The following is a 20,903-nucleotide window of genomic DNA, read 5'->3' as shown; positions in this document are numbered from 1 at the left end:
AATGCACAACATGCAGAATTATGAAAACAAGGTTTAAAGGAAATTACAGGACCAGATAAAAACATGAGTGGATTGAATGAAATAGGGAGAGAATGACGGGAACCTCTTTTTATATATAAATGTTCATCTGTAACATAAAAAAGGAAGGAAAGCATGAGGTAAAGTGTATTCTTGCATCAGCTAGAAAAATGTCAAGTACATGTCCTGACGGAAATAGCTGACAAAGGAAGACTGGAGCATCCCTTGTATGGAAGCACAACGGTTTGGGATGAAGCCATAGCTCGTATCCAGTGACAACTACAGCAAGACTGGACTACAAAAGCTCCTGCCTGGCACCAGTTGGGAGGAGAAAGGAACGGATGAAGGACAGAAAAGGCCTTTCAAGGAGCAGAGTTCTTTGCTACCCTCCTCATGTTCTGAAAGATTAAATTTATAGACTCTTGGCCTTACTTCCCTAGAGGGGTGCATTTACTCTGGTGTGCAATTAAGGGACACCCTTATAAATGGGAGAACCATCCAGTCAAAAGAACATAATTTATTCTTCAAATTGATTGTGTGCTTCCATGTATTCCTCATCTTTGATATTCTCCCACAGCAGTGTGTTGCAGGATGTGGCAAAGAAGAGTTTTTATTCTTGTTTCAGCTGTGTAACAACCTTTCCAAATCTGGATTCCCAGCACGAAAGGAAATATAAAGTAAGATTTTGCACATGTATGCACAGAAGACCAGGTGGCAGCATTGCAGATGTCTTAAACAGTACCCTTCTCTGGAGGGCTGAAGTGGCTACACCTCTGGTTGAGTGGACCCTTAAACCTTCGGGAACCTCTTTCCGGGCCAGGTTGTAACTTTTGATATACAAAGTATGATCCACCGAGGCATCGTTTGTTTAGGGACTATTGGCTATGCGGGCCACAGAAGGACAAGCAAATAGCTGGCTGTCTACTCTTATTTTAGAAACCCTGTTGATGTAAAAGCTCAAGGCATCTCTTCCTCTTTAGATTAGGGTAGAAGGCCAGTAAGACAATCTTTGTCAGATGGAATTGTCACTATTTTTGGCATCAAAGAGGGACAAACCCTAAAAAATGACTTTGTCCTCAAGAAAGACTGAATGGTGATTTTTAACACAAGTCCTGAAGCTCACTCACTCTGCGAGCACATGTAATGGCAGTTAAGAATACCATTTTTAAAGACAATTTCCTAAGTGGACATGAACATAATGGTTCAAATTGAGAACCCATCAGGAAGCGTAAAACTAGGTTAAGATCCCAGAAAGGAACAATAAAAAGGAACCAGTGGGAAGTAGTCAACTCTTTCAGAAATTGGACTATAGGAAACTTAGGAACCTTGTTCTGAGCACGCTTGAAAATGGACAGCGCAGCAAGATAGCCCTTGGCATTAGCAACCTGTAGTCCGTGATGGGTTAAATGTAGTAGAAAAGACAAAACCGATGGTGTGTCACAAGTAAAAGGATCACTTCCTTTACCTCTACACCAGCTGCAAAATGTGTTCCAATGGCAGAGGTATAAAGATTTTTTTGCTGGCATTCTGGCCGAAAGCAACATCTCCATGACATTTTTTCCAGAAGGTCCCAATCTTTGTACCTCAACCACCATGCGTGGAGATTGAGGGTCCTGATCTCTGGATGAAGAACGCAACCCGCCCTCTTGCGAGAGAAGTTCCTCTACGCTTCACTATCACTAAACACTTGGCACCATTTCACTCACTTCACAATAATGCAGCCTTGAGAAAGACTTAATGGTTGAAACACGTGTCAGCACTAATATGATAAAAGTATTACATGCCTTGTATCCTATGTAATCATTGAAGCAAATGAAACAATACAACAACTGTTACAAACACCTAGCGTGTGTGGAAATTGACAATAATTGGATACGAAGGAACCACTAACCAGCGCCTATGTACCAATTATTGGATCTCAGTCACCCAGATCAACAACTGCAAAAACTTGGGGGCCTTAGAAGCCTTGTCCCCCTGGGATCCACCAAAGAGCGGTAGGCAACAAAAAGACAGCAACGCACATGCTAGCGCAGGACCCACAGTTCCAACAAGCTCTAAATAAACTTTGATCGCGAGAACCGCCAATGGCGAATCTCGGGTATTTTCTGTGCTTCAGATGAAAATAAGCATCCGGAAGAACCATCCATTCTTGGATCTGAAGGTCCTGGAGGATCTGCAAGAGTGACAATCTTGAACTTATCATTCCTGAGGAACTTGTTCAAGCATCTCAAGTCCAAGAGGGGTCGCAACCCTCCATATGGGATCAGAAAATAGAGAAAAGTTTTCAAAGTGGTTTTGTGGCACTGGTTGCTGCAGCTCCTCTGCCTATACGTCCTTGACCGCCTTGAGGTTGCCTTCTCTGTCCCCTCTGGTTAAATGGACCTCTTCCTCTGCTGACTCAGGAATAGTAAAACAATTTAGTCTGCTTTGGACCCAAGTAAGACCCTTCAAAGGGCATATCTAATAATAATCTGGATAGCACGTCAGAAGCAATCCCAGATTCATGAAGGCAGGCAAATCGTCGAAGCACTGTACCAGCAGCCATAGAACAGCTAATACAATCTGCAGTGTCTAGCCCTGACTGCAATGATTGGCACATACAAAAAGAGGTCAGGGCGCCCCTCTGCAAGAAAGAGCACAGCACGATAACCTGTGTGGGAATTTAGAGTCTGCAGCTACATGTTTTAGCTCATTGTACCTGTCACAAAGGAGGAATATCCATTTGCATAAAAGTCTTTGTCCCTCCCACTAAGCCGAAAATACGTGTCTGGGGTTGCTCTTGGTACTCTTGTTCAAAAGGATTGCCTAGCATGTCGGTGCTAGACTGCTCAAGTGGGCGGGACAAAGACAGATTCCTCCTTTGTGAAAGGTACAGTGAGCTAACATTTGTCTGCAGACTCGAGTGGGTACAACACATTCTCATGCCGTGTTCTTTCTTGCAGGAGGGGATGGCACCCTGACCTCTTTGAATGATTGGCACATAGCATCTTTACCATCCTGAATAACATTCATAAAGCCATCCCTTTTCACCCTCTGGGATATGTCCAGATGCCATAGCTATCACCTCCCACAAAGTGTAGGTGAACTTCACTATAGCACAAGTTATTAGTTGCTTTAAGTGCCATGCTCCATGTGTAGAACAATCTTTCCCATGGCATCAAGCCTTTTATACGCCCTGTCTGGAGGGACTGTGGGATCGGCTGCTCCCTTAAATGCAGCAGTAGCTGCTTACACAACAAGGCTTTGTCTACTCTGATGTTGCGACAAACTGGATACACTGACGTTCTGGATTTATTTGTGAAGTCCTTGTGAACCACAGGGATGGTATCTGGATTTTTCCAGTCCTCTAGAACTGTTCACTGCTGTATGGAATGGAAGGACTTGGTCCTTAAGGGGTCCCCTGTCCAAAATAGCTGTAAGGTCATGTTCATATTCAACAGATCTACACCATCCAAGGTATTCAATAACCTTGGTCATTACTGATTTATAAGATGCATCAGCATGACCTGAACTTTCAGGTGTGCCAAAAGCAACCTCCGGAGAGGCGTCTAGACCACTGGCATCCTGTAGTGTCCAAAAGGTTTAATTTTGGATTCCTGGGATATCCGCTTCTCTGGCACACCAGGAGTGCAGTTTTCCCCATTAAAACTATAAATGGGGCTTCTGTCTTCCACCTCTTCCTCAGAGGCCATAGACTTAAAAATAATTTTTCCCTGAGGTTTAAAAAACCTTCAGACTTTCAAAAATCGGAGGACTTCGACCCTGACTGTTTCGACATGGATACTCAACTTAATCAACAGATGGGTCAGAGAAGGAGGATCCTTTGAGGCGTTGAGACACAAGATGCCTGTGAATCCTTCAACCTGCTGTCAGGCCCTCGGGCACGAGGTCCATGGTTTTCAGACGATACGCCGTCAGCTTTTGGCGCGATGGGGTCGGAAGTCTAACAACTTCAACGAAGTAGCTGGCTTTGCCCCCTTATCAAACACTTTCAACGTATGCCATCAGGAACTTTCCAGTTCCACTCGACTAGCTCTTTTTAGGAAATCTCACCAGTTTCCCTATGGGCAAGGAATCCGTAGAGGACGATCTGGAGCAATGGCTGCTTTTCTTTGATCTCCTCAAAGATGACTAAGAGGACCGCCGAGATCTCGAACGCTTCAAACGTTTATTGTGCCTCTTGGCCTGGTGCAGAGTCCTTCTCAGACAAAATTTGTGTAGGGGTGGGTGGTCACCGAAGGCAATTCTGGGATGGTTTGCCCAAAGCAAGTTTCCCCTTCCTCTCCTTTAATGTTTGTCCAGTGGCATGAGCCACAATCTTAGACGGTGTGGTCCACACACCCATGCACTAGAGACATGCTCGAGGAGGATCGGTTATGGGCATCTTAGCCGGACACTCAGCACATTTCATGAAGCTCGTTTTCGGGGTATGAGTAGACAGGTTTGTAACAAACTTAACTATGCAGTAAATAACACGTTGAGGCGAAGAACCATTTCGAGCAGCTGTGCAGATAAACTGAACTGCGGCAACAGGCGCGGTGTGTACCATATATACCAAGGTCGACTTCATACTCTAGGACGACGAAGGCTCTTGAGGTAGACGATGACGCACAGCACCCTCTGCTGAAAAGAAATGTCTGACCTACAAGCTGGATATCGGAGTACAAAGATGAGGAATATGTTGGAGGACAATCCATTCGAAGGGTACATTTAGATGACAAAGAAAACCTGTTGGCTCGAGAGCTGCAATGCAGGGGAAGGCATCTTTTTCCACCAGAGAAGGGTCTCGAGTCCCAAGCCAGATCTCTGGGAAGGCAACAGATGCAGCAAACTAACTATGTGGTCTAGGTTTGGAGCCCGAGGGCTTCTGGCGGTCCCAAGCAGCGAGGGCTTTTAGATGTCGCCAGATCCATATCCTCCCTAGTCAGAGGAACCAGCTTTACTGGTTTAGATTTGATTACTTTTCCAGATGCTTTCTGTATTTCTTTATTATAAAAACAGACAGCCTTGACATTGAAACTAGTGAAAAACATGTAGGTAATGCCAGTCCTGCAAGATGCTCAACACTGAAGGATCCTTCACTGTTCAACCCTCCCTTGGCAGTGAGCAGGTTGGCAGCAAAGCATTCAAGGTAAAAACAGGAGTCATGCAATGCTGGTGGTAGTGATGGCAGCAGTGTTCCGACACCAGAGAAAGTAGTCATAATGGGCCATAGACTTGCTACCCATAGTAGAGAAATCTTAATCTTTTCAAGGGGACTACAATACGTACTTCCCAGAAGCTGAGCTGCGTCGCGTCTTTTGCATTAATCCCCAAGTCTCCAGTGAAGTGGAGACATATGCTGTGTGGCTACCAAGATATACAACTAATGCACAGGGCACATTTGTCCCTTGTGGGTTTCTTGCCTTCACATGCACCAAACTGGTCAAGAGTGGCATGTTGCAAGGCAAATCAGGAGAGAAAAAATAAATGAAGGACTGCCACTTGTAGTGGACGATCAGCACTCACTTTCACTCCCCATTAAAAAGAAAATGGATCATTGTTTACATGTTAAGTGCCCTGGAAAGTGGCTTAGGAACACAGATTAAAACAAATATATCGAGTGATCGTCTAGAGCTTGTACCCAATAAGCCCTTACATTAGCCTTTACGCTTAATTCTACAAGACTTAATGGCTTTACATTTGAGAGGTCAAACATTGAAGTGGGCTGGGAGCTTGCACATGGGCAGAGACAGTCAGTGTTCATGAATATTCAATTAAAATACCAGGATGGATATTTTATAGCAGCTGTTCTAGAACTTCAACCAGGTTTGATCCGAGGGTGGGCGGTAAAGGTGACATGGGATGGTTCTTAGGAATTAAATTGTCAGAGTAATACTTTAGACCATATAAACCTTTCATAGGAAGTAAAAGCATAAAGACAAACTGTTTATACTTACAATTGTCTGCCAGCGTGCCATTCTCAATATATGCCTGGAGTGTGACATTCCAATATATTTGAGTGACATTCTCCGTGTGGATCGTATCAGGATTATTGCACATGTATTTGGTCTTCAGGGGAATTGAAGCCAGAAGTTGTGGTGCTGCAGGAGTTTCAACGATTACAGTTCCTGTAAATTTAAGAGAGTCAACTAGTTAAACAATCATAACACTGCCTAGAATAATCAAGGATTCTCAAAGCTATCTGCTCATTGCATCGAAAGCCATACCATTGATTTTTATATATCTAAATTTGCATCGAATGCATATTTTTGGGGGGTAACTTTAATTGATTTAGCGGATTTATCAACTTTAATTTACACAAATGAATAAATTACAATAAAAATCATACTTGTTATCTTACAATGATTTTGTGGTTCTCAGTAACAAATACAACACCACATTGAATTTAATAACAAGAAAAACTAATGATTATTATGGCTTTACAATCTTTACGAGTTAAATATACAAACTGTCGCCATATCTTTGTCTTCACTAAGGTCATTTTGATCTAGTATAGCGTATTTTCCATCACAATTGCTGTGCTGTTTGTACAAACCTTTGAGTGTATGATCGATGGTTACATTATAATTATATTGATGTATTTACCTACCGATTCTTATCTGCAGTATTGTTCTCCTCATACAAATGTAATGCATTAAGAAAATGAATCGTGGCTAGACGAATACTCCTGTTTCGTGACGCTACTATCATGGCCCATCTGTATTTGTGAGACATTTGCAATTTGTACCCTGTGTTTTACAAAATGTTTGCATCTCTGATCAATGCTGTACAGTCTGTAACAAGATGTTCAAGAGTCTCTTTGGTTAACGCATCGACACAGAAACGACAATAGTTTTCCTCTTGATCAATCTGTTTCCGTTGTGCCATGACATTGCTGGTTGGCCATAAATTCAAGCGTAATCTCAAGATGGCAGAACATATTCGAGGATTTGGAGCTTTGCACAGATAAGACTGTAGCACTAAGTTTCTTTTCACCAAAGTGTTGCTGATTAAAGTGTTTAAAGGTTCGACAGGTTGTTTGGATAAATACACAATATTGTAGAAAGATGTTTTGGCTCCGTCGGGGTTGGTAATCAGAGCCTCCAATGACATCAGCTGTTGCCATAATTTCCAGAATGTTTCTGGTCTATTCTTGTACGAATTGATGTTTAGATGTAAACATATTCTGCCACTGTTAACGCTGTGTCAATTTTAGAATATACAAGGCATTTACGAAACAGTGCATATAATTGCCAATGATATTTGGCTTGTAAAGACGCGAGACCCAGCTCATCTCAGCCAAGGTCCCGGAGTGCACTGAGGGAAACCTAAAATGTTTTGCCAAAATTTGGCTTTGAGTTTGTTAAAGTGCCTTTGATGATGTTATTTGTTTCAAGGCCATACAACAATGTTGGATAATTTTCTGGCGCCAGAAAAATAAAGCTGGACTGATGGAAAATTTGCCAAATTTGGATAAAATCGGCTTAGTCTGAGATATAGCTGGGGTCAACTTATTTTCTACAAGTCATTTGTGAGTTACCAGTTGGTATACCATCAAAAACAAGACCTAAATAAGTGTAATTGGGTACAATTTCTAGGTTCACATTTTTGATTTTCCATTCCGTCTCATTTCTGGTAGAGCATTTAGGGGCATATAAAACTATGGGATTTTTTAAAATTGATGACAGGTTCATTGTCAAAATATTTAGTAATGGCTACGAGTAATTTCTGAAGCCCAATTTGGGTCTTTGATATTAAGACGAGATTGTCTGCATACCCAAGAGCTTGTATCGCCACCTTGTGCATCTTCGAGAATCTGAGTCAACACCCACAAAGGTTGCTCTTACATTTTGAATGAAAAAATTAAATAGGGCTGAAGCAAGTATGCATCCTTGCTTCAGCCCTCTTGCAGTTCAGACCACTGATGACAGAAGGCCCATCATTGAAAGTCTAATAAGCAGTGATGTAGAGGAGTGCAATTTGTAAATGGTATCGGTTAAACTTGGTGGGCATTGTGCTTTGATGAGTTTTTCCATTAATTTTACTCTCGATACAGAGTCAAAAGCGGATTGAAGATCAATGAAAGCAAAGTAGATAGGAACTTTATTATTATTATTATTATTATTATGAGCCTGTTTTTTTAATGCATTCAGTGTGAGTAGGTTTATCGTGGTCCCCATACCTGGGACAAATCTTGTTTGGATCCCGTTGTTTGGCTTGGTCTGTCCAAAGATTGAAATCTCTCAAAACGAGGCGTGTGAAGATTTTTCCAGGAGTATCAAGGAGTGCCATCGGACGGTAATTTGACGGCACTCCCCGATCGCCTTTCTTGAAAATGAGGACAAAGATATGTACACCATGAGCTTGGGATCTTTTGTGTTTGAAGTACATGTTTGAAAAGATTGAGTATGATGGCCCACTTTTTGGTATGCTCTTTCAACATATGATTTGTTAGGCCATCTGGGCCTGCTGCACGCGAGGTGGACGATTTGATCAATAGTTCTATTATTTCCTCTGAGCATTCCGGTATCTACAGTGAGTCAGATTGCATTGTATATTGGTATTTGTCAAAATTCTCGTCTAGATATAATTCAGAAGCCCAATGGGTAGCACATTTCTCTGAAACACCATTCAACTGTGTTCAATTGTTTTTGCCCTGTTCTCATGTAGCAACGTCCATATTTGTGATACTTTTTACTGGAGATTAACATGAAAGTTTCACTATCTTTTTGAAACATGCTAGCCTTATAAGATTGTACCCAGTTTCTAGATCTACATTTGATGGACTTTTTGGCTTGGTGTCTTTCATCATACAGAAGTTTGTAGATAGATCTTAGATCTCTTCTATAAGTTGTCTTTATTTGTTGAAGATGATGATCAAAGTTATGGCTATGTTTCTTTGATCGGAAGTCATGAAGACTCCAATTGTTGAACAGCGTCAATGTGCCAACATATGACTCAAAATCAGGCCTCGATTGCAGAGTTTCTAATACATCATTCAGCATGGTTAGTTTATCGTGAGACCATTTGAAACGAGATTTGGCATCGTTCATGGTTAGTTTGTGACATCCATTGTTGCTGTATGTTAAGGCCGTCGCCACAAGGCCAGGTTAGTACCAACATGTGGTGATCACTTGCAGTTTGTTGTACAATTTCAGATTTTGACCCCCTCATAAACAGATCTTCCGAGAGGATAATATAAATCGATAGTACTTTTCGAAGTTCCTCTTTGCCATGTAGGCTGCAACGGTATGTCTCCCGGCAGGGAGCCGTTCACCATTCTCAGGCATCCATCTTGCATAAAATCTTTCCATCTCATGATTTCTTGCAGTTTGTTTCTTTTCCCTGGTTGCATACAATTAAGGTTGAGGTCGTCTACAACTATGGTCACCATGATTTCATGATCACCTTGGCTATGACTTCGAGCAAGCTGGAGAGAGCTTTATAGAAGGTGTTCAGAGATGGCAGCTGGGTTTCTGTATACGTTGATTAGTGCTAGATCTTGTCTGCCATTTGAGATTTTCACCAATTGAATAAAGCTATTTGGAGATGCCCATGCTTGCAGTGTCAAACGTGCACAGATTTTGACAGCAACCAATAGACCTGCCATTGGTCACCCTTTCAGAGCAGGTATCGCAGGTTATAAAATCAATTCATGGTCGTCCCAGATCAGAGGTGTGGTCAGCTACGTCTCCTGGAGGGCGACTATATCAAAGTCATTTATGCTTTTGTTTTGATCTGTTAGCAAGTGGTTGTTCCCTCTAGAGTTCCAACTAACTAGGGACACAATTTTCTTATGCTCATCGGGTAATGGTTATGCTTTTGGTTCTAAATCACAAAATGCACACTGACAGACTGGCTGTTTTTGTCTGTTTGTGGTTCCCTTGAAGCTTTCCGATCATTAGACTCACGGGCTGCTTGTTCTGGATCTTGGGCCAACAAGAAGCCCATCCCGAAAAGTTCAATGTTAGCCCTCCAGAGGGTGTTCAGGACTAAACCGGACTTAATCCACAGGTGCACGAGCGATAGGTTATCACTTAAAAATTCGACCTGATAGATATCAGCCGATGTGACATCCTCCAGCTCATGTATCATTAAATATGTTCAAAATGCTAGTCCTGCAGAGATCATATTTTTCATATGGGGCATTGACACTATCAATGCATGAACATTTGAGAAACTTGTTCTGTGCTCATTCCTCGGTGCTTTTTCATTGCCTCTTCCGCTTACTTGATTGTGAATCGGTTTCTCCGTTATATTGGGTCTCTTGTGTCTTGGGTGGACATGTGGTTGTTTTATGATATTGCATCAAGGTCTCCAGATGGTTTATGCTTGAGTGGGGTTCGGCTCTGCAATTTTGTCGTTATTTCTGGGGCAACGTTTTTCAGGGGGGCAGCTGAGGTGATGTCATCTAATCGTTGCATGAGATAGGCCTCTACCGCTGCTTTAATAATTCCAGAACAATCATTTATGCATTGCTTTTCTTGTGGTTCATATGGAGCTTGTGTTATCAAAGCCATCGACGGTGCATTAGCGGCATCTTTCGGTAGTACATTCTCCTCCAATTCTTCTAGTCAATCTGCCGCAGCTTTCTCTGCAATTGCAACTAATTGGTTCAATGGTGAGTGGTTGGGAGGTTGCACTTTTCTTGTGCATTGCTGATTCACTATTAGTTCATCTTGTGCTCTTTTTGAGTTTGTGTCTGCCATTGATACCGCTTTCGGGATTGAGGCAGGTCTTTTGCAGCATGAGACAGGTTTCATAAGTCCTACCACTTGTGTTTTGGCCTTAGAGGTTCTATTTGGCTTTGTAATTATTGGATAGGGTTTTGATACTAGATGTCAAACGTCCTTTGACACGGGAGCGTGTGTTGAAAACGTCAGATTTCTTGACTAGGCAACTGTTGGAGGTCAGCAGGTTGGTTCTCTATGCTAATCCAGGAAGAGTTCAATAGACACAACTTCACTGCATTCCACTGGGCGTATTATTTGTGTAAATGTCGGAAGCGCTGGAACTGCAACACATTCTGTAATCATTTGCACACTGATTTAGCGCATCCTTTACTTCCATGGATTGATGACGTGGCTTGGAGGGACTGGGCATATGTGGATTTTTTTCAATCCAGTCTACAATTTGTTGAATTAGACGTGATTGGAGATTGAGCTTTGACTCGAGAGAGTTAAACTATTTGAATAGACTTGATTGTTGGGTTTACTGCAGTGAGGTTTAGTTCAATCAGTCATTGGTTGGTTCTAAGAATTGCTTTGGTGGTGATGAGACGCCTCGCAGTAGGTTTTATATACAACGCAGCAAATTAGATGCTGGAGTCATTTGAGCAGCGAGCATTGTAATCTATATTGTAAGTGAAGAAGTTGATGTATTTCTGACGCTTGCTTGGATTGAAATGTCTGAAACTATCTCGTCACTGTCTGAAGTTTCTTCCACTATTGTTAACTGTGGCCTCGGCATTTTTTTGTTAATGGGCGATTTCAATGCTTGCAAAATAGTATCAGAAATGACATGTTTATCGCTTTCCTGTTCTTTTACAATCGCCTGTTACTTTGTCACTTATTTCCATGTTTTCTGTCAACATTTGAAACAGTATCAGCAGTCTTCCACTGAGCGCAGAATGACCGCGTGTCTTTAAGGCTCGGAGCCCATGGAACCGGCGTGAGCGTTATGGACTAACGTGTATCGTAGTTCCGTGGATAAGCAGCACTTGAAGGTACTTGCTACGGTGCGCGTTCAGATTTTATACATGCCTTCAGATGGGCGTGACAGCAGTGATATTAACAGAGCCTAAACAAGGAAAATAAAAAATAAAATAGTTGTAAGCTGATATCAGTCCAACATTAGTGGCTCCTTAAAACTGAATTATGCAATGTTCACCTGCTGGTATATGCAGTTCTTAGAGTCCGTGAACTCGCAATTGAAGTCTTTTACGATGCAGGAGACAAAGAGTGGCCGAGCGGTACTTGAAAGGTACTTGCTACGGGGGATTAAAGGGTTAATTTTTGTTTAGATGTATTTTAGAAGGGTAAAAAAAGTGGTTTGGGGAGAACCCCCCCCCACCCAAAGCCTTTTTTCTTTAAATGCACCCGATGGAAAATATTCGATGCAAGGGATACAATGCAATGACAAACTATTCTCAAATACTGGAAGCATGCCACAAGCTTGGTGAGATTGTGCCAAAGAAGTTTAAACGTTAAATGGTTTACATTCACATACACCGCTTCATTATGCAGCAGCAAATCACAGAACATGGAGTCCCATCAAAAGCAAGGAGAAGGAAAATCAAACACTACAATCAAGGTAAAGTAGCATGCTTTCAAGTTTCTACAAGTAAAATGTGTACAATTAAATTAGAGAAAGTGGATTGATTTGTCAGTCATAACAAGCATGGCTCCTTAGCAAAGTACTTCACAGGCCAAACAGAACTGAAAGTTGGAGAGGAGTCCGTCAACACCAAGGTGGGGTGTGGGAAGACAAGAGGAACAGCCATTTTACTGCAAAGGAGAAACTGATAGTGAAAATGCCTGCCGAATTTCCCTGCTGGCACTATCCGAAGTTGGTTAGAAAGACACCCTCCCCGGAAATGGAGTTTTACTGACAAGTTATATGGAAAACCTGGGGCTTCTGCTAAGGGAAATAGAAGAGTAAATATTCTGGTCTCTTGCCTACCCCGAGTTCAAGCAATCAGCACTGGACTCCTGCCTAATGCATATTAGCAATGCGATGAAGCCACACTAAGCACTGCTCTAGAATAATTACATCACTTCTCAATAAGGCCATCCTGGACCCACAGGAAAGCTGCCATATCTTCAAAAGATTTCAAAGCTGCATGAACCGACACAAAACATGTTGACTTTCTGCAGCAAGGCTTTTGGCATATCACAACTATGCACTTGTGGCAGCTCTGACGAATCTGGAGACTTTGTCCCTTCTTCCCTAGGGGGAAGTCGCCCCCTTTGAAGCTAGGGAGGAGTCCACTGAACAAGACCCTGCTTAGGATTTGGGAAGCAAGATCTAACTGGGAGTGATTCCCCTGCCAGCAGACAAGGACCACATTCCCATGGGGAACTCCCTATACATAGTGTATTTTGTGCCTATGTGGGAGTAAGACTGATGGAGCATCAATATGTTGGACTCAAGACAACCATGACATTACCTCTATTTGTAGAGTTCAGAATTACCTTGATCCATAGGCAGGACTGCAGATGGGGAATAAGCCCCACTGAAGTCGAGGAGTGAAAGTAAAGGGACAACAAACCTAATGGAGAGAAACCATACATCGAGCATCCTCCGACATGGGCATGCCAGCAAGGGGTAGTGCAAAGCAGACGGCGAAGGGAGACTCCACCGGCCTAACAGTCACGCGGGCCCCATAGGTAAAGGCTGCATAAAACAAGAAAAAGTACCTAGAGGCGTGACCACACATGTGGTGTCCTGGTGCCCGCAAACTGATGCAGAAAAGCAAGAACCGAGGCGGAAGGGAATCCTCTGCTCTCAAAGCAAGAGTAAAAGGTTGAGAGAAGCTAAACCAAAGTACCACTCATCCAATCTGAGTGATCAGCAAGCCATGGAGAATGCAACTGCTGCCGAAGTGACACATCCGCCCTGGAGCAAACCCTACAACACTGAAGGGATGCAGGTTGTCCAGGTCAGAGGGAGGAGCAAAGAGCCAGTGGGGAAGAAGTGAGCATTACCCCCGAATCGCATCCCAGGGTCAAAGAGGTCCAGAGAGCACAAGAGAGGCAAAAGGGTTGTGGGAGCCCAAGAAACCAGAGTAGTATCAACCTCTAGGTCACAGGAATCCACAAGAGTAATGGGCCACAAGGAGCAAGGGTTTACCAATACCCCAGTGTGTTACAGGAGCCACTGTAACAGAGGAACCCAAGGATATGATTTATGGCACTTATAATGCGCTTGTAAACAAGTGGTTCTAGGTGCAACAAGGGGGGTGGGGGAGGAACAGAGTGAGGACAAAACAAGTAATTTACTAGGCCTTGACATTCAGATCACGCAAGCGCGGGAAGGGGAAAAATTCAAAAAAGGCAGGGTGGAGAAGCACAGGTAATCAAAAGTTCAGCCAACAGGTGGCTAATAAGTGCAGAGTGAGGGGACCGCAGGGTTACAGATACGACCACAAGTGCTGGGGGAGCCAAGAGGCAGGGAGGTACCTGGGCCCAAGTTCAGAGGGCGGACAGGTGCCCAGAGTGTGGAAAAGACCTGTCATCAGCAGGGGATGGGAAGAGAAAGAAACGGAAGCAAAGAGGAAGGTCTTGAGTTGCTTCCGGAATCTGAGATGGTTCTGGTCAAGTTTGAGAGAGGCAGGGAGGCTGATCCAGAGGTAGGCCCCAGCCGAGGAGATAGATCTATCCCAAACTCTGCTTGGAGAAGTGTCTGACCCTCAGAGTTGGAGGTGGATGAGCGGAGATCTCGAGAAGGAAGATGTTTTGGTAGAGAAAGTTGGAGGTAGAGCCCCAGAAAGCCTTGTGGACAATGCAGAGGGTCTTTAACTTTATTCTTGCTGTCACTGAAAGCCAAGGAAGAGATTTCAGCGCAAGAGAGATACGATCCTTGGGCTTGAGGCCAAGGACAAGTTTCGGAGTCCTGTTCTGGATAAGTTGTAGAGGCAGGAAGAGTGAGAAAGAGGCTGTTGCAGTAATCTAGCCTTGAGAGCAGCCTTGAGAGGAGCAGAGCTCTGGAGACAGTGAGCTTCTGGGGTAAAGTGAGGAAATGAAGAATACATCTGAGGAGGTGGAGCTGATAGTTTGTCTTGAGGCAGAGAGGTGAGAAGGTAGAGTCAAAGATGACCCCACGGTTCTTAGCCTCACAGGCAGGTTTAGCCTCGCAGAGTGGGCGGCCAGAGAGGAAAGGAGGCAATAGTTACCCGTAGAGGAAGGATCAGCAGAGTGCTTCTTAAGGAGGGGGTTTACAAGGGAGTGCTTCGGGTGGGTGGGGGTTTGGGGCCGGGGGGAGGTTCCAGTGGCAGGAGTGTTTCCAAAAATCGGCCAGGGTTGGAGCAAGGGTGTCACTGTGGTCCTTGATGGCTCTGGAAGAACAGGGAAGAACTTGTTCGGACGAGACTTTCATAGATCAGACTTGTCTAGAAATGTCATCGGTGTGAACAAAGTAAAGGAAGAGAAGGAGGAGGAGAGGAGGCCACAAGCAGGCCAGGAGTGCGAGTAGACAGGATCTCCTGAGTTTTTTTAGATATATATGAAGCCAAGGCCGTGCAGAGGGCATGGGAGCCTAATAAAGCGAAGAACAGCTACAAGGGGATAATGGACACCAAACACCAGAACCAAGTGGGCAGAGACCCATCCAAGTGGTGGAGAGGGATGAGGGCAAATATCCTGCCACCTACATAAATGTAGAAAGTTTGTTTTTACAGGAACCTGCTTCTTATTGTTTTACTTGGCAAACTTCAAGAACTTTGATAATCTGCCAAGTAATCTTAAATAAGGAGAACTGTTAATCACGGATAGCCAATGGATCCAAAGCCAGGAAGAACTCCTGGAAAACTAGAGAAATTGTGGTGAACACCCCTAGTGTAGAACACATTTACAATTTCTTTAAGTGTGGGGCCAGTTTACTGGATAGGTTTGGAGCAAGGACCATTTTCTTTTCACCATTGACGAGTACCTTAGTTTAGTTTTGATAGGATGGGAAGTCACATTTAACAGTATAGTTAGTGAGGCGTTTCCTTTTAAGTTATGTCCACTAGTCACATTCATCCTGCTAGTTTGCCACACAGCCTAAAATGGCATGGCTATTGAATCCAAGTTTCAAGAACTTTCAGAGCACTGGTCATGCAAGAGGTGTTGGCAGTGACTCATGTGATCTCAGCTTCTGTCTGTTAACGGATGATCAATTTCTCCAAAAGATACCAAATCTCTCCAACCATTCCTCCGACACCTTCAATGACCTAGGATGTATCAAAGGGATTTGCAGAGTAAGTTTACAGTTTGTCTATGCACCCATACCATTGTCTTTCACACCGGTTTATAGTAACAAGGGTTTCCAGAACAAGAGATCAATGGAATGATCACATAATTGGTATTCTAAACAAACATCCTAGCACTCTCCCCTACAGGGCATGAAAATGCATTGGTATTAACCCCTTTCAGCTAAGCTCGGATACAAAGGTCTCATAAGCAAAAAAGTTAGAAAACCTGACAAATCCGCCTTTTGCATACCATGCTCGTTTTGCATGGCTCATTTCATCAGGTGCTTGGATTGTGGCATTACACCTAAAATATTCTGGTAGTCATGTGTTTGGGTTCCATGTGATTTGGTCGAGTGGTTGATTTTTTCTCTTGTATTCATTTGGACCACAAATGTGTGTGGGTTGGGAGATGGTCCCCCACGTATCCCCAAACTAGCCCCTTTATTCATGATTTACCCCCCCCCCCTCAGATTTGCAGCCAAAATCAGGATAAAGAATTAAGGCAAATTCTACTGCAACCAAGCCTCCAATTCCCATGTGTTTGCTCCTCCACATCCAAATATGCAAACACATCCATTCAAGAAACATGGCCAAGCTTTTCTTTTAAAGGTTAGCCCAGGCTGCACAAATCAAATTTTTTTGCTGAAAACTCTGCACCCAGCCAGATGCTAGTGCAAGCAGAGAAAACAAGAATCTGGATCATAGTACATAATTGTATACTTGCTGCTTCATCCATGTCCGTCCTTTAATTCAGCTTTCAGTACACAGGTTAATGTAGTTTCTAGTGAGCTCTACATTCCAATTCTGGACGAAAGGGATAGGCAGTTTTAATTCACCGCTTATTTGCTCGATTTTGCATTGGATATAGACATTTATAAAACTGGAAATTATCCCACGCAAGGCGAGCCAGAGTTTCCTTGGCTTATATTGTTGCTGATTGAAATTGTTTTAGTTTCTCTAGTAGCTGCTTCAGGTTGTTCTGCAATATGTGTGGGGAGATATGGTGCATTTCCAGGTTTTACAGTCCCAATACCTTTAGCACCTAGGCCAGGTAGTAATTTAATGTCAGATAGGATGATCTCCCAACTCAGTATTGAGGTAATGTGAGAAACTTCATTAAGCTTAAGCAAAGCAGAACTTCAGCTTTCCATAGCACACCCACTGGTAGATGTCCTGTAATCAAGGCCAACTTATATGAGGAGTAAAAGGATTTTCCTAAAGTAAGTTCAGGAACACCTATTCACATCACAGCTGAAGTGTGCCTCTAAAATGCTTGTCTAAGGAACAAGCACTGATGAGCAATCTAAGCTATTTTCAAGCAGGTAGTTGGCGGGTAGCACACAACACAGGAATTGTTCAGCGTTTTTGGAATAGCATTGGTAAAATGGTTATCCAGTAGGTTATATGTAAATTATCCTTTATGATACAGAAAGGTAGTGCACATCTGCAAAAGTCAATTCAGTAAAGTACATTAGAGATCAGTTTGCAATGTTTGTGTGGCGATTAGAACTTCGGAAAATCCCAATGCACACCAACGAGATGGCCCCATCTGGAATTCTGCGTGGTTACAGGCAACAGGAGCTATGAAACCAGGCAGTGCAAGCCCAAGAAGGTTGTGCACAACTTAATCCAATTATCTACTAGGGGTGCAACCCTAGTGTAAGGAAGAAAAGCCTCTGGTTATGAAAAGGCACTGTCAATGTCAGTCCATTAAGGCATGTACAGGGTGAACCTGGTCCTAGGAGGATGATGCAAGGAACCAGTATATGTCCCTGGACTTAGTTGCCAGAGCTAGTGTGTCTACTTCCGTGTTCAAGATTAGTCTCCTAAATGGTGCTGGCAGAGGCCCAGCAATATTAAGGTGGGTAATGTGCTGTTGTAGCAGTCAAGGTCTTGGACACAAACTATGGCTGCATGAAAGCTTGAGTCCCCAGACACCAGGCAACCCAGTGTTCTGAAAAAAGGATATGCTGAAGTACTGAGGCAAGTAACCCCACCTGTGCCTTCAGAGTCTAGGGAAGTGAGCACAGCAGGGAGATTCCCCTCTGGTGCTGGGGTCATGACTGGAGCACATTTGCTCCAGAAGTACATTGATTTATTAGATTGCAGGAGTTGAGCATTCATCTAAAGGAGAATTCATCATTTAAGCCAAGGAGTTTGGTGTGAAGATGGATTTCTAAACGCTGACCTAGTGGGCAGATGTTTAGAAGGCCAACCTACTTTAGTGAAACAGGAGTACCTTCTGGACAAGCCAGACGAATAATGGTAGCTCGGCAGCCGGTCAAGACTACGTCGCAGAAGGGGTGAGTGATCAGAAGCCCACAATGAGCGCACAGTAAAACTCCACAGGATACGCTTAGAAACTAAAAAAATATATACTTTATAGGGCTTAATAAACACAAATACACCAAATTAATATCAAACAGTTAACACACACACACCTTCCACCATTTACCACACATAAAATTAATGTTTGCCTAATGCAGTAAAGGAGAAACCCAACCGCAACAGAAAGTTAACACAAATATAGCATTAGGCAGTTCAGAGTCGATGCCCAACTTAAGCAGTCCATCCCTACGAAGTGGGGAGCCTTCTGCTCAGTACAGTAGTGTGTATGAGAGAAAGCAGGTCATCTTCAGGGAGCTGTAGCAATTCAGGAAGGTGATTGAGGTGAAGAACAGTGTCTTATTCAAGGAGGGTCTACCCTTGGAGGCAGAGCAACTTGCGAGTTTCGGGAATAGCTAGGGAGCGCAGGCTAGCCCAGCTAAGGGGAGTAGCTTTTCAGGGATTCTCATACGTAAAGAACAAAGGCTGTACCAGGGAGGCCACCGGTAAGTGAAGCAAGTACTCACTGACCCTTGACACTGTCTGGACCAAACTTTGCCAGTCCAGGTCGCTTGTAGGTCCAACCCCTGCAGTTACACATCGCTCCAGCACTCAGCAGTGGTGGGTTGGGACTATTTTGCGGGACAGTAGCCTTTTCTCCACTCTCGAAGAAAAGGACAGTTCCAGTGCAGTACGTCCCAGAGCACAGGGAAGCAGGTATGCAAGGCTCCTACAACGACTCACCACAGTAGGGCACCACAGGGACGCAAATTCTTGCGGCGTGGCGCACTCTTAAATTGCGTCCAAGAGGAGCTAGGACAATGAAATCTGGTGGGAGAGCCCAGGACCACAAGCTGGTGATGCCTTAAGTCTCGAGTGTCAACAGCAGGCTCAGGGTGCCAAACCTTAGAGCATGGGTCTGCTTTAGCGTTTCAGGATACTTGGCTCCTTCTGTATTTCAGTGTGAACTTCAGGCGAGTGACCTGGAATGGGAGCAGAGCCCCTTCTCTTATCCATTATTTGTTTTGCGCTCAAATCTAGGATAACCAATCTAAGATCCACTCTTTCATTCACGCCAGGAGTAGGCCAATTACAGCCTACGGTGGTTCCAGTCATTCAGGCATGCCAGACATACTGGCACCAGTAATGTGGATAGGGACCAGACAGTCCCAATCCTCTTCCTGGGCACTAGCACACGATGTGCGGGAGCCTGTGAAAGATGTGATTTTTGCAGAAGGATGCATGCCCAAGTAAGGAATTCATGGGTCGGCTAAACCTGGGTTAAGGCAAAGGGACAAAATGGCCAAAGGGAATAACAAAAGACTTTTTGGCATGCCCATTTTCGGCACTGGCCACAGTCTTGAGCCAAATGCGATAAGCACAATATGGTTCATTAAAAAGAAGTAGAAATACTATAAAAGTAAACTGCTGCCACCAGTTCGTCCTAGGCACACTTGTAAAACCATTAAAAAAAAATAGTTGAGTGTCTAGGGCCATAAATCTAAAGGACTCGTACGCGTAGGGCTGTAAGTTACTTGGCATATAGATAAAGTGATCAAGAAATGGTAACAGTTAAAAAACTAAGGGAGAGGAGCCACCAGGGGGCAGCGAGATGTGATGGGGCATCTCCGTTGATCTCCCCAGGGCGCCGAAAAAGGAGTCTGAGCCCCCCTTAAATCCCCAGGAGAGGAGTTCTGACCCCCCCCCCAGGCTTTGTATGGACCCCCAGGCACTCTGAGTGCAATCCCGATCGTTGGGGGCGCTGGGACACCGGAGAACAGTTTACTTCACTGGCCGAGGAAGCTGTGTGCGGACAGTTTCCCGCCGGCAGTACTGCAGCGGTTGAGGATTCGTCCCGGTGGGGGAGGGGTCTCTGGCTTTCCTGTGTGCAGATTCTCCCGATGCGGCCAACCCCCCCCCAGAGAAAGGTTGAGGTTGGTGGCTGTGCTGGCCCCCCGATCCCCTGGGACTGTCTGGAGCTTTTCTGCACGACGCTACGAGGTATCCAGCCCTCGTGGTCGGGTTGGAGCATTGGCTCGGTGAGGGGTGAGAGGAGCCGGCGTTCGATCCTTCACCGGTCCAGCTGCTGGTGTGAGCTGCTCCTGTCCTCGTGCTCTTGCCCTGTGGTTACGACCGCTGTGACTGTGCCCGGAAGGGGCAGCTGCTGTGGGCAGACATCGGCGGCCTTGGTGGTGCGGAGCTGGGGAGCCCTCGCCGACGCTGGATCCCGGCTGGAGGGCGCCCGGCGGCCCTGTTGGTGAAGCTTGGCAGCATTTCCTCTGGCGGTACTCCTTCCCTCACGGAGAGCGAGTCTGAGGGGAGGTGAGCGGTGTGGGTCGGGACCACGGGGGGCCCCTCTCCCCGCCAGTTTAAAGGTTGGTCAAGGCGGAGGGAGAGGGGGGCCCGGTGCCTCGAGAGCTGACTCTGCAGCAGGGCAGGGGGAGTTTGGGGGAGAAGACTGGCATCCCACTCTTCTGGGGACTGAGTGTGGTGTGCGGGGGAAGCGGGCTACCGAGCCTGAGGAGAGCTCCGACATGACTCACCCCTTGGTGCAGACGCCTGGTGGGAGGGGCTGGTGAGACGCGGTGGCCCCATCATCTGCAGGTGGCTGGAGGATTGGCTCTGG

At 44.7% G+C, this 20,903-nt stretch overlaps 1 protein-coding gene across 2 annotated transcripts in view; it reads right to left on the bottom strand.

Annotated features, from left to right (window-relative positions):
- The window catches only part of LAMP2 (lysosomal associated membrane protein 2), an 868,131-nt gene that overhangs the window by 624,142 nt on the left and 223,086 nt on the right, over positions 1-20,903 (bottom strand). For both annotated transcript variants that reach the window (XM_069612679.1, XM_069612680.1), the window contains exon 4: positions 5,958-6,128. In XM_069612679.1, the coding sequence (XP_069468780.1) occupies positions 5,958-6,128 (171 nt within the window). The remainder of the gene's footprint in view (positions 1-5,957; positions 6,129-20,903) is intronic.

Source organism: Ambystoma mexicanum, chromosome 5p (assembly GCF_040938575.1).
Source record: "Ambystoma mexicanum isolate Mex_15411 chromosome 5p, UKY_AmexF1_1, whole genome shotgun sequence".
Taxonomy (NCBI): domain Eukaryota; kingdom Metazoa; phylum Chordata; class Amphibia; order Caudata; family Ambystomatidae; genus Ambystoma; species Ambystoma mexicanum.
This window is presented reverse-complemented; position numbering and strand designations above follow the sequence as displayed.